This window comes from Candida oxycetoniae (assembly GCF_023343755.2).
Source record: "Candida oxycetoniae strain CBS 10844 chromosome Unknown scaffold23, whole genome shotgun sequence".
In the NCBI taxonomy this organism is placed as follows: Eukaryota; Fungi; Ascomycota; class Pichiomycetes; order Serinales; family Debaryomycetaceae; genus Lodderomyces; species Lodderomyces oxycetoniae.
Window position 1 is genome coordinate 116,968 of NW_026055491.1, and position 13,810 is coordinate 130,777.

General features: G+C 34.7%; 6 protein-coding genes across 6 annotated transcripts; 2 read left to right on the plus strand and 4 right to left on the minus strand. All coding sequences in view use genetic code 12, as the record gives it.

Moving 5' to 3' along the window:
• Positions 1-368: 368 nt before the first annotated feature.
• On the minus strand, positions 369-2,454 carry ARO2 (bifunctional chorismate synthase/riboflavin reductase [NAD(P)H]; the record flags this gene model as incomplete). Its single annotated transcript, XM_049326383.1, has 2 exons — positions 369-899; positions 1,309-2,454. 2 exons carry the CDS (start codon positions 2,452-2,454, stop codon positions 369-371), a joined length of 1,677 nt encoding a protein of 558 aa, XP_049178075.1.
• Positions 2,455-4,434: 1,980 nt separating this feature from the next.
• On the plus strand, positions 4,435-5,691 carry AAT21 (aspartate transaminase; the record flags this gene model as incomplete). Its single annotated transcript, XM_049326384.1, has 1 exon — positions 4,435-5,691. One exon carries the CDS (start codon positions 4,435-4,437, stop codon positions 5,689-5,691), a length of 1,257 nt encoding a protein of 418 aa, XP_049178076.1.
• A 559-nt stretch (positions 5,692-6,250) lies between these two features.
• On the minus strand, positions 6,251-6,951 carry RPS27 (40S ribosomal protein eS27; the record flags this gene model as incomplete). Its single annotated transcript, XM_049326385.1, has 2 exons — positions 6,251-6,496; positions 6,949-6,951. The coding sequence occupies 2 exons, from the start codon at positions 6,949-6,951 to the stop codon at positions 6,251-6,253; spliced, it is 249 nt and encodes an 82-aa protein (XP_049178077.1).
• A 1,944-nt stretch (positions 6,952-8,895) lies between these two features.
• GLC7 (type 1 serine/threonine-protein phosphatase catalytic subunit) lies at positions 8,896-9,906 on the minus strand (the record flags this gene model as incomplete). Its single annotated transcript, XM_049326386.1, has 1 exon — positions 8,896-9,906. One exon carries the CDS (start codon positions 9,904-9,906, stop codon positions 8,896-8,898), a length of 1,011 nt encoding a protein of 336 aa, XP_049178078.1.
• Positions 9,907-12,199: 2,293 nt separating this feature from the next.
• KGF56_004900 (uncharacterized protein) lies at positions 12,200-12,859 on the plus strand (the record flags this gene model as incomplete). Its single annotated transcript, XM_049326387.1, has 1 exon — positions 12,200-12,859. The coding sequence occupies one exon, from the start codon at positions 12,200-12,202 to the stop codon at positions 12,857-12,859; it is 660 nt and encodes a 219-aa protein (XP_049178079.1).
• Positions 12,860-12,915: 56 nt separating this feature from the next.
• Positions 12,916-13,782, minus strand: KGF56_004901 (Signal recognition particle receptor subunit beta; the record flags this gene model as incomplete). The annotated part of the gene is made up of 1 exon (XM_049326388.1): positions 12,916-13,782. The coding sequence occupies one exon, from the start codon at positions 13,780-13,782 to the stop codon at positions 12,916-12,918; it is 867 nt and encodes a 288-aa protein (XP_049178080.1).
• Between the last annotated feature and the right edge of the window lie 28 nt (positions 13,783-13,810).

The window sequence follows — 13,810 nt, forward strand, 5'->3', positions numbered from 1 at the left end:
ATTGCTTTTTTATTTTTTTTATTTTTTTTATTTTATTTTTTGCAAGATTTTTCAAAGTATACTTCCAGGCTAAGGTCGCGAGCGTGTTAGTGCGTGTTCAGATTTTGAAAGTGAAGCCACCACCCACCCAGTCCAGGCTGTTCTCTTTATTCTAAAAGACATTGACATTAGGTTCTTTTGGAGAAAAGAATTTTTTTTGTTCAACATAAAGTTAACAGTTGAGAAGGATATCCGTAATCCCTTTCACCACCATACCTCTCCTCCAGTAGATAGAAAACGAATACATGTTCTCAAATATATGCTATTATACTCTCCATATACAACTTATTATCTCAGAAAACAACTATTCAAGTGATATTCTCCTATTCTTATACAACAGTTTTAACCTCAAAGAATCTCTTCAAGTAATAAATTTGGAAGAGCGAATTAGCAGCAACTACAAAGATTTGGAACACGGACCACCATTTAACTCTGGAATTAGTTGACTCCGCAGTGTTTCTATGTGTTCTTTCTCTAATGACCAAATACCCCTGTTCTGCTTTGACTTCATCGGTCAATTGACTTAATCGTTGAATTGCATAATCTAAAGTATCTGCTTTTGGATCATTAATATCAACGTATACAACACCATGTATGTTAAAACTAACATCTAAATCAGGCTTACCGGATCTTTCGTTTGAAAAACAATATTGATATTTACCATCTGATCTAGCTTTGATTGTTTCATCACCATGGTCTAGTTTGGTTTTTTTAAGTAAAACTTGGTCCTGGGGCGATACCATATAGAAATCTACCTCGTATTGTTCCGAGTTGTGGGGGTTACGCGATCCCACTTGGAAGGATATTGCTAATTCATCATTGGCTTTCAAAGTTTCAAAAAAGCATTGTTTCCCATATGGCTGTAAGAGCACATTATGACCCAATACGGAGGTAAACAATAAACATATCAATAAAAATACCTTCATCTTTCTTGCTTGTTTCTCCTCCCTTTATTCTTTAGTTTAGTTGCAATATCGACTCAGGATTCAGTAAGGTAAAAAAGTTCGGTGAAAGTAATTTTTGCTTTGAAAAATTGTGTTTTGCGTGTTATTAAAAAAAATGTATATAGAGCACAGAAAAAACAGGGAAAAAAAACAAAAAAAAAAAAAAAAACTTGGTTAGATTACTGCGTCGATTCTGTTCAACGAACGCGTCAAATAAATGGGCAAGTGGTGCTTGCATTTGTGTGTTGTCGTCCTAACTTGAGACCGTTTTTTCCTTTTTTTTATTTTTTTTTACATTCAATATTCAATTCTTATACTTCTATACATTATCTATTTGACTCATTTCTAATAATGCTCTTGTTGATTTTCTGGCTTGTTGTATAAGGAATTCATCACACAAAACAATGGCAGCCATAGCTTCAACAATTGGAACTGCTCTTGGGGTGACACTTGGATCGTGTCTTCCTCTAGCTGCCAAAATACCTGGTTTACCTTGGTATGTTGCTGTTTCTTGCTCTTGACTAATCGTTGCAGCTGATTTGAATGCAACTGAAAAATAGATATTCTCACCATTTGAAATACCACCTTGAATACCACCTGAATTATTTGTCTTTGTTCTTAACCTTTTACTATTCTCGTCATAGAAAAAAGGATCATTATGTTTAGAACCGGGAATAGCAGTGCCTGCAAAACCAGAGCCAAACTCAAATCCCTTTGTAGCTGGGAGACTTAACATTGCATGAGCTAGCTTAGCTTCCAATTTATCAAAACATGGTTCACCTAACCCAATGGGGCAATTACGTATAACACAAGTAACTACTCCACCGATCGAGTCTTTAGCATCACGGTATTTTTCAATAACTTTAACCATTTCATCACGTACTGCAGCGTCAGGGCACCTTATTGGTCCTACTGCATCCACCTCATCTCTGGTTATATTGCCTAAAACATTCCGAAAAGTCGAGTCTTGGGCACTTCTATTCATTGAAATTTCTCCAATAGACGATACAAAAGCAACAATTTCAACATTATTCACCTGTTTCAAGATTTTTTCGGCAATTGCACCTGCTGCAACCCTTCCTATAGTTTCTCTTGCTGAGGATCTTCCTCCGCCTGAACCCGATTTCAAACCGTATTTCTGTATATATGTATAATCTGCATGACTTGGTCTTGGGTATAAATCAGTTTCACTGTAATCTCCTGGACGATGGTCTTTATTACGCACAATCATACCAATAGGACTCCCTAAAGTCACTCCATTCTCAGTCCCACTTTGGATTTCAACTGCATCAGCTTCGTTTCTTGGTGTTGATAGTTTACTTTGTCCCGGTCTTCTTCTAGTTAATTGAGGTTGAATGTCATCTTCAGTTAACCTTAAGCCTGGAGGACACCCATCTACTATACAACCAACTGATTTACAGTGTGATTCTCCGTAAGTAGTGACTCTGAACAATGTTCCGAATGATGACATGATTAGCTAATAAGAGAATCCAGTAAAAAAAACCAAAAAAAAAATCAACAAACCTTAAGGTGAAAAATAGATATGGTCTCTTTCCTTTTTACTTCTGTATATGTATTATTTATTTTTTTTTTTTCTCTTCTTCTCCTGTTCAATAACTTAAAAGGGTGTGTGTGTGAGTCAAAGGAGATTCAATTAGTCAAACGATGATTCTTATGCAAAATTTTTTTTTTCTTTTCTTTTTGCAGCCAATATTACACCTTCCAGGAACGTAGAAACAGTTTTGCAATGGGTATAAAGATAACATAAGATTTATATATTAACATGCATTATGACGAGTAATGGTAATAAATTCTTAATATAAACTGATTGTTGAACACGAGTTGTTTTCCTCTTTTTTTTTTTTTTTTTTCTTTTTTGCTTTTAATTTTTTGGTACAATGTTGACTCAAACTATTGATCAAACAACATACAACCTTGTGACAATGAAAACAACTTTAATATCGGCAATGTAGCTATTCCATCCATGATTCGGAAAAAGCAACAGCATATAAATATAAATGTCGTGGTATATAGTGTCTCTAATCTCATATCCTCAAAGTGTCGGGGTATGAGATAGGAACAGGTGGCTCTCGTTTTTCGTGTTCTGGAAAAAAAAGCATTTTTTTTCTTTATTTTTCCTCATTTCTCTTGAAAAATTTTTAATTTTGAAAAATTCTCGAAATGGTAATAAAATTATATTCCCAATGAGTGGTCCTTTATACCTTGCTGGGAACAAAATTTTAAGCTGTCAAAATTGAAAGTCTTTCATTACCTCAAGTTTTATTTACCTGCCAAAACAAAAAGTTTTAAAAATGGAATTGGATTTTCCAAAAATCCATTCTTCAATATGTCAAGATACCCTTCATTTTTCTAAATTTTTCTCGACAAAAACCACCATCGATTTAAATCGACAGGATCTTCTTTTTGTAAACTGGTTGAATCATTTATCATCAACTTCAAAATTTTTTTTGTTGCTTCTTCTGGTTGCCATATAAAATATAGTGTAAAGTTTCGCATCCCGCTTATAAAGGTTTTTCCAAAATTCAGGAAATGAAATTTTTTATGGAATTTCTGCTACCAAATAGGGTTGAAGAATAAGCCACTAATAAAAAAAAAAAGAACACCTTTAAGTTTTTTTTACACTGCTAAAATTAGGGGTGTTTGTATAAACTATTTGATCCGATTTTATACCAGATGCAACATTAATGGTTGTGGTTGACCTACTACAACATAGTATAGAACACATCTTGTAGATACTTTGGGCCCTTCTCCAGGTCTCTTTTTTACCCCAGACTTTTCCTCAGGTATCCTTTTCAGGAATTATATAATTTTGATATTATTATTATTAATTTTTTTTTTTTTTGCATTTTCCCGAGAGATTTTCGGCTGTAAAACTTGTGAGAGAGAGAGAGAGAGAGAAAAAAAAAGGGATAAGTCAAGTCTTGTGACTCCATCCTCTGAGCGTATCGCGAGACAAAACGTTACCGTTTCCCGCTCTTTCTAGACGGGGCTTTTTTTGCTGTTTCGTCTTATTTTTCTTTTTCGTGTCACAAATTGAATATAGGACTCTATATCAGGACTCTATTGAACTCGAAAGCAACAAAGACTCCATTGTAGTAGTGAGGGGGAGGAGAGATATTTTGTTTGTGAAGATATTTTTCCGCTTCAGCGATGTCGGGTAAAGGGAGAAAAAAACAACAACGATTTTGACCAAATTACACTACAAACCTTGTACTTTCTGTAGCCACTCAGCTGCTACTACTGCGGCCTGCTGTTTCTGCTTTGCATTTTCCCTTGTCACGCTCTCCACTGATTATTCTCCACCCAAAGTGAAATAAATAAAAAAAGACTTCCACCACCACCATTCCAATTCCAACCTTTTTTTTTTTTTTTTTGGCTTTTTCTTTCTTTCTTTTTTGGCGTGATTATTAGAGTAAGTGTCTGATTAATTATGTCTCAATTATTTGCAAATGTTAAGGAATTGCCACCAGATCCATTATTTGGTTTAAAAGCAAGGTACAACCAGGATAAGCGTAGCGATAAAGTCGATTTGGGTATTGGTGCTTATAGAGATAACAATGGTAAACCATGGATTTTACCCGCTGTTAAGCAAGCGGAACAGAAGTTGATCAACTCACCTGACTATAACCATGAGTATTTATCAATCGGTGGATATGAACCATTCTATACTAGTGCTGCGAAGGTTTTACTCGGTGACGAGTCAAAAGCTCTTTCTCCACTGAGAATTGCTTCTCAACAATCATTATCCGGTACTGGTGCTTTACACTTGGCTGGTTTGTTTTTGAAAAAGTTTTATATTGGTAATGGACCTCAGCCAGCTATTTACTTGTCTTCACCAACTTGGGCTAATCATAAACAAGTATTTGAAACACTTGGTTTGCAGGTCAAGACATATCCTTATTGGCACGCAGAGACAAAATCATTAGATTTAACTGGCTTTTTGAACACCATAAGGGAAGCCAAACAAGGCTCGATTTTTCTTTTGCATGCTTGTGCCCACAATCCAACTGGATTAGACCCAACACCTCAACAATGGGACCAAATATTGAAGGAATTGGACTCGAGAAAACACTTTATCATATTTGACTCTGCTTATCAAGGTTTTGCTTCTGGTGATTTGGAAAAAGATGCTTATCCAATCCGTAGAGCTATTAACGATGGGTTGGTTTCTCAATCCCCTATCATTATATGTCAATCATTTGCCAAGAATGTTGGTATGTATGGTGAAAGAGTTGGAGCAATTCATTTTATCTTACCACACGATGATGCACAATTTATCAAAGCTATTAAATCACAATTGAATTTAATGACTCGTTGTGAAATTTCCAATCCGCCCGCTTATGGCGCCAAAATTGTTTCTGCTATATTACATGATGAGAAATTGTATAAGCAATGGAAAGAAGATTTAAAGACAATGTCTTCAAGAATTATTAAGATGAGACAAACTTTAAGAAAGAAATTGGAAGCATTAGGAACTCCAGGCAAATGGAATCACATTACCGATCAAACTGGAATGTTTTCATTTACCGGGTTAACGCCAGGGCAAGTTGAGAAATTGGAGAAAAAACACGGTGTTTATTTGGTAAGTAGTGGTAGAGCTTCAGTTGCAGGATTGAATGAAGGAAACATTGATAAAGTCGCTAAAGCAATTGATGATGTTGTAAGGAATGCTTCATCGAAATTATGATTCAGTTTGAATTTCTATAGAGCAATAATGTGACTAGTGATCTAATAATTGTATGTTCTAACGAGACAAAGCTATTCTTCTGTGAAGAAACAATAACAATAGTATTAGTAGTTAAATACAGGTGAATTATACTTTTGAAGTTGCTTGAATGTATCCCGGTACCCTTTCTACCACAGAAATCACAGAAATCACAGACTGCGCAAAACGTCTCTCTTTAGTTTGAAAGATGCAAAACCTCCCTCTTTAGTTTGAAAGATACAAATCGCTCTTCTTCCACCTGTCCAATCTACAAATAAAAGTATTTCACTTAACAATAAAATTGTAATTTATATTATATTTGACACCTAGATATACCTCGACTTTATCGAAATATTCAAAATCATTATGATACATAACTTCACATCATCACAATCGCAATGACCACCCTAACATTATTCTCATCAAAGTTTCTTTTTTCCTCCTATTCTATTAAGGTCTTTCGCACTCTCTTTCCCCCCCACCTTATTTGCACACACACTCTCTCTTCCCCCATATTTTCCTTCCTGGTATTGCACTAAATCTATTTTCTTCTAAAAGAACAACCTTCAGTCAATTTAGCTTTACCACCAGTTGGTGTACACAAGACAGTTGAACAAGAATCACAAGTTACTGCGGTTTGAGCGTGTGAGAATACAGTTGTAATATTAAGACATCCTTGACATTTGACATCCATAAAGAATGATCTTGGTTGTTGGACTAATAATTTCAATTTATGTTGTTGAGCTTCAGTAGCTGGTGAAGGGTGTAATAAATCTTGAACTAAAACCTGGAAAAAGTAGTTAGTAAAAAAAAATTCATAAATAACTTGAAAGAAAAAGAAGGCGAGTAAAGAGTTAAACAAAAAGAAGCACTGTTCTTTAGCTTGAAATAGAACTTGGATGAAAAAATAAGACAAAGGGGGAGGGAAAATCTTCCAATTGAAACAACTCAAAGTGGGGTGAATGCAAGACAACAATGTCTCATTGCAATCATACCCACAACACTCCTCCGTATATTAAAACACATTCCTCCAAAACTGGTCTTCAATCCATCTCTGAGAAGAATAGTTCATTTGTCAACGTGGTGGAATCAATCTCTCATTGTACGCTACTGCGGAATTAAGTGAAATAACATGTTCTATCATCCATTCTCATATCCATAATCCAAGCTCACGTCTCAATACATCTAAAGTCTATTACTCTCGTTTACCCACACTCTCGGGTTGACCTCTGCACATACCATATTGTCTTGACTGTACCTGTTGTTATAATACTACTGATTTAGCTTTGGTTGATTCTCGTTAAAATTCTGAAAAAAAAAAAAAAGTAAAGTCAAGTGTAGAGGGAGACAAATTGATATAAGCTGGTAGCGAATATCACATACCCGCAGACAAAAAGAAAAAAAAACGAAAAAGAAGGGCTAAGCCCTAACATAAGAAGAAAGAATCGCAAAACGGAAATGAAAAAAAGGTTGATAGCAAAAGAAGAATGAGAAAGTTGCAAAAGCCAATCAAACCCGGTTTACCAATATAAAAGGGAATAGTACATGACGGGAGGATACGTGGCCACTAAAGAAAGAAAAAGGCTTCTGATATTGGTTCTTGGAATACACATTCTGTTGACTTAATCATATACGCGATTAAAGATATGGCTTAAACGAATCGTATTGATATCTATGCTATTGGAGTATCTATGAAATAGGGCATCTACAGAACAGAGCGCGGATTTTGAATCAGTCCTATTCCCTCTCTCCTCTCTCCCTCTCTCTTTATTTTAGCTTCTTTCATACAATATCATTCCTCTTTATCTCCCCCTGAAAACTTACTACTACATATACTACCTGGCGAAGTAGCAAGAGAAAACACCACTTTCTATGTTTTCTCTTATTACTCTATATAACCAAAGTATGCACGCGATTACAAGTGATATCTTTCACCAGACACTAAAACACAAAGACTTTTCAAAATTCTACTACTACTACAATGGTCAAAAATATCAATAAGTTACAAAATACACAAAAAACATACACAACAGAAAAAAAAAATTTAAATACCGAAAAGTTGCAAAATAAAAATACACCACACTGATTCTCCCGCTGACCTTCTTCTCTTCTAGCTAAAAGTCTCACCAAATTATACTCGTAGTTTCCGTTCTTTCTAATCTAATATATCTTATTCATTCATATCAACCATTCATCTTGATCTTTCATCTTGATCTTTCATCTTTTGTTTTTTTTTTATTCTTTTGGTTGAGCAAAACACACCTTTTTTTTTTCTTTTTAATATTATTAGCTAATCATCAAAACCAACTAATACATATACAAAACGTATACTCCAAGATTCATGTTCATTTTCATTTTCATTTTCGTTTTCAAAATTTAGTCAAACAAACCCCGTTTTTTATATCATTCTAAGTACTCTTTCATCACCCTCTCATTCTTCATTCTCTTTTTGTTCTCTTTTTGTTCTCTTCTTTTCATTTCTTAATCGGCGCTGACTCCTAATTACTACGAGCTATAATCTACAACCTATATGAAACAAAGCCCTACTTAAAATAAACAGCCTAATTTACAAGTAATTGCTGGATGCCAAATAGGACAAAATAGCATTTAACCACCGTAGTATTAAAAACAAACAGCCAATAGTCTATAGCCAATAGCCAAGAAGCACCACCGTGAGAACTGCCGGATAGAAATGTTTTTTTCTTTCTTTTTTAAAAAAAGATGTACTAATACAGAATGATAAAAGAAGCAAAAAAAATAAAACACACATTGAATGGCCCTATAAAGAAAAAAAATCCAAAAGATCATGTCTCAATGATGATTGATTTAGGTGTACAAATTCTATTGAATTGGGTAGTGGTAGTTGTAGTTGCTGATGATAAATGTACCTGTGTATGTATAAATGTGAGTGAGTGAGTGAGTGTGAACTTGTTGAGCGATTCATAGTGTAGTTATGACTTTCCTTCAAAGATATAACTGAAATGAATGAGTTGCGTTGTTTTGCAATTATAAAAAATTGTTGTTTGATGATTTAGAATCTAATGTACAGATGCTTATTCATTAGCAAGTTACAAATTCATAAAACATTGAATTGTGAGGACAGGAGGGGAAGGGGTGGTTATGTGTAGTCTGTGAGGTTTGTGTCTGAGGTTCTTTGGTAAGATTTAAAAAGAAATGGTTGGTTACTTATTTAGTTGATTTCTTTGGCTTTCTACCTGGAGTGTTACCAGCACCTGGCCTAGCAATATTACCACCGACATTTGAGCCTCCAACAGGATACCTTGGCTTTTTGTCAGCTGGTTTCAAAATTTGAAAAGAGCACAATAAGGACTCATCAACAGACATCATTGCCCCAGCATTGTCAAATTCTCCACAATAATTGGGAGCCGAGAATAAGGTAACCAATTGCCTCTTACTAAAAAACTCGTATCCATCTTCAACAACTTGGTGTGCTCTACAAATCAAATCCATATCGTGTTTTTGCAAGAAACGTGAAACGACATCTGGACCAAATGTAAAAGAAACACCACGATCATTTTCTGACCATCCGGTGATATCCTTGTCTGGATCCGACCACAACAAGTCACATAATAAACCAACATCTGGTATATCAGTTGGTCTCATTACTCTTCTAATTTGTTCCATTGAGTTCAAGTCTGGCGACAAACCTCCATGCATACAGAATATTTTCTCATCTATAATAGCTGCTATAGGTAAGCAATTAAAACAATCTGTAAAAGTTTTCCACAATTTTATATTATACCTTCTTTTGCACTCATCGTAAAAACCATAAATTCTATTAATCGAAGCACATTCATGATTACCTCTCAATATGAAAAAATTTTCGGGGTACTTAATCTTGTAAGCTAATAAGAGACATATTGTCTCTAAACTTTGCTTACCTCTATCAACATAATCACCAAGAAACAAATAGTTTGCTTCTGGGGGGAACCCGCCATATTCAAATAATCGTAACAAGTCATAATACTGACCGTGAATATCACCACAGATTTTGATAGGTGCCTCTAATTCCAATAATATAGGTTGCTGAATAAAGATTTCTCGAGCTTTAGTACAAAGATAACGTATCTCATGCTCTTGAAGAGTAACTTGTTTCCCAGGTCTTGAACCTCTTACTTCTAATAATCTATCAACAATAGAATCAATATCGGCTCCTTCTTGATGATCCGTAGACATTGCAAGAAAACCCTAATTAACCTCGACTTGACTCAATGAAGCTTTACTCTTCTTCTTCTCTTTTTAAAATTTTTTTTTTGGGGGGGCCAGGAAAGGGGGGGAGGCGTTGCTAGCGTTGGTGGTGGTGGTGGTGGTGGTGGTGCTGTAGTTTAGTGTAGTGCAGTTTTTTATTTGGAAGATTGGTACAAATATATAATATAACGTGTATATATATATATGTATGTATGTATGTATGTATGTATGTATGTATGTATGTATGTATGTATGTATAATAAGAACTTGAGTATTACACTACTTGATAAAAAAAATTATGAAGATACACGAAATACGTTCAAGACTAAAAAGTAGGCAAGCAATGTTAAATACTATAGCTCTAGGGGAAGACAAAAGTGTAGATGAATTGATTATAACCAGTAGACAATACAGGGATAGGGTGTAGGAGTAGGGGTAGGAGGGGTGAGGGCGTGGAGGTTGGAGCTTGAGGGGAGGAAATATGTATATATTAAAAATAAATTAATAGAGAGAGGAAAAAAAAAAAAAAAAAAAATCAGTCCAATAAAAATGAAAAAATCAAGTGGACTTTTTCTTTTTTCCCTTTCAAAAATTTTCCCTGACATTTTTGTTGTGTGTTGTTGAATTTGCTGAATTGGATTTGCTGTTTTATGAAATTTTATGGTAGTGTAATTGCGCTCAATAACATGAAGAGAGTAAAGAGAATGGTAAAGGGAGCATATTAAGAGAAAAATGTGGTGTAGATACTGTAGATTAGATAGAGGTGATAACTGTGGAAGATGCCATCGATGCAAGAGAAAGTGTGATTAGCCAATTGTAAATTTTTGAGGCTATGAAATTGTAGTAGAAGTCTCCTCTAGTAAAATAAATATAGAGATAAATGTATAAGGTAGTAACAGGGTAGAGACAGAGCAAAAAAATTGTAGTAACAGAGCAGAAATGGTGGAAATGGTGGCAAAGTTAATTTTTTACATTAACCAATCTTTATCTATCAGCTTCTAAGTTTCTCATATAGAAACCAGACTTTTCATATAAAAACTAGATTTTTCAAAATAAGCAATGGTACATTGGAAGGCATTAGAACAAAAAAAATGCTCCATTATCGAGCTCTGCTCGATAGTGTTGCTTTGCTCGATAGCGTAGGTGTAGTCGGTGTGGTCAGTGCTGCACCACTATCTTGCTCTGCTCGATAGTCGCTTATGCTTAATGTATTCTTTCTTTTTTTTTGTTTTTTTTTTTCTTTTGCGATGACCATATAATCATTTTAATGATCTTATGATTTGGCAAGTATTAAATAAGGGGAATACTCGGTTTGGAGGGGAATTTAAGCCTATATGATATGGTTTAAAATTTTAACATAGCAAGGTTTCACTATGGAATCCTTCGTACCTATTATATTACATAATTAAAATTTATAGTTTCTAAGCTCCACTATCGAGCAGGGCGAGATAGTGGAGTAACACTTTGGTATCTTATCGTCTTTAGTAAAGTTTAATTGATACGAGTCTCGACACTATCGAGCAGAGCGAGATAGTGGAGCAGCACTGACTAGTGAAACTGTTGACACTATCTGACACTATCGAGCAGCACTGACTAGTGACATTGTCCATTCGTCTATAATTCTCAGCCATAAAAATCTTCTCAACCCTCACTTGCAACAATATTAATTGACTTGGATCTTGTGTAAAACAATCAAACTTTCAAATCAATTCCGGATCTTTCCCTGTTGATTTTTAGTGAAAGTATCTCTTTAAGACTATTGAATTTAACTTGTAGTTAATTGGTGTGACATTCCTTTCTTTTTCCTCATACCCTGATAAATTTGACTTCAGCGTATGGGGCAGAAATATCAAAATCACTACTATTTAGGGTTACAATTACAATAGATGCTTTCATACAAGTAAGTACTACAAATGCTTTTCTATAAGTAAGCTTTCATACAAGTACTATAAACGCTTTTCTACAAGTTAAACGCTTTGCCTTGATATTTCTCAATCACTCAATGATTGACAGATCTACAACCTAACGGTTGAAAGAATAACGGCTGAACTTGCCATGTTTTATTTAACTTCAAAGTGTGGAGAATCATTTTGATTTTAATTTTTATTTTTTTTTATTTTTTTTTTATTTATTTATTTTTTTTTTTTTTTTTTTTTTTTTTTTTTTTTTTTTTTTTTTTTTTTTTTTTTTCATTTGATGAAGTTTCTCTCGTGGAGATAAGAACTACTACTACTACTACTATCACCACCACGACCACCATTCCCCACGCCATGATAACGACATGAGTAACCCACCAAAGCAACAATTACCACCTTTTCCCAATAAATACACCCTTCGGTTAGTCTCACCCACAGATTCAAAACCGTGTCTAATATGCTACAAACCTACAACGTCAGTACTAATCTCCGAGAATCAAGTGGACTTTTTTTATACTTGTAATGCGCATTTACTAGATACTCAATTCACTGACCCCGTGCATCCGCAAGCTTATTATGACTTGGCGAAGGAGATAGAGGTATTGAAGCAACTGGTTGAAAAGTTGAAAGTTGAAGTAGATTCAGAAAAACCTTATTTTTGGGGACTCAATCAGTATTGGAAAAATGGTGGTGGTAGTGGATCGACTGAAAGTAAAAGTGAAAGTACAAGTAAAAATGGCAACGACGACGACGGAAACAAGGAGAAAAGTACAAATAAAACACCAGCGTCAAAGGACGTTAGTAAATATGAGCTTCTAAAAAGTAAGCTAAAGGAGCAGTCGAATTCACTTCAAGAGAAAGAAACTCAGCTTCAACAATTTAAATTCAAGAATTATACATTACATCAAACAATCTATAGAAATAGATTAATGGCTTTTCAAAAGAGAAAGTATAATAAGGAAAGAAGTGAGAAAATACAACAAAAAGGATTCTTCCCTAGTGCGCCGACACACGATATTAGCTAAATATATATATATATATATATATACATATGTACATACACATCTACTGTCCCCTTTGTTTATGGGTTGACAACTTTTTCATCTAACCAATCCTCCCATTTCTCAATCTTATCCTTTAATACACTTCCATTCAAGAAATCCATATTGCCTTCTAGTTTATCAAATGTAAAAGTAGCATCTTTAGCTGATCCAATAACACCTAGCCAAAACTCTCTCAAATTTTCTCTATGTGATACAGACCCAGACCCCATTCCGCTCATATTATCTCCCTCGTTTTCATCATCATTGGATATATCGATCCCCGAGGTCTTCTCAGTACTGCTGATCTCATTTTCAATTAACCTGTTGATCTCCACCTCTAAAATCGAACGGATCTTGTGCACTGGTAAAGAGTCGAACAAATCGCTTTTATTAACGGCAAACAAATAGTCAACTCCATTCTGTTTCCTCTCGGTTATGGCTAATAAATTGAACAAAAATTTACTAATCTTTTCAACCTGTAAACTATCCTTTGACCAATTGGGACTACTTGAATCTAAAACAACGCAAACTCCCTTGATTTGTGGTAAAGTGATATCTTGTAAAATCAATTTTTCAAACAAATTCCAATATTTCAAGTGGCCCGGATAATCAATTAGTTGATATTTCTTCCCTACTTGGGGCGATGCTATAGGGAGGGAAATATCGGCAAAATTAGGTTCAATAGATGATACTGTGGTTACAACTTCTCCATTTGAAATTAGTTTATAAAAAAGCGCCGTTTTTCCTGCATTGTTAGGACCACAGATCAAAAATGTTGGTCTATAATATGGCGATGTATTGGCCAACTTTATAGCCTTTAATCCACCCGATTGGAAGAAGAACTGTATTAGAAGAATTATAAATCCTACCAATAGGGATAATAGTATTAGCAATATCTTATCCATTGCAATGATATATGATATACAAGTGGAG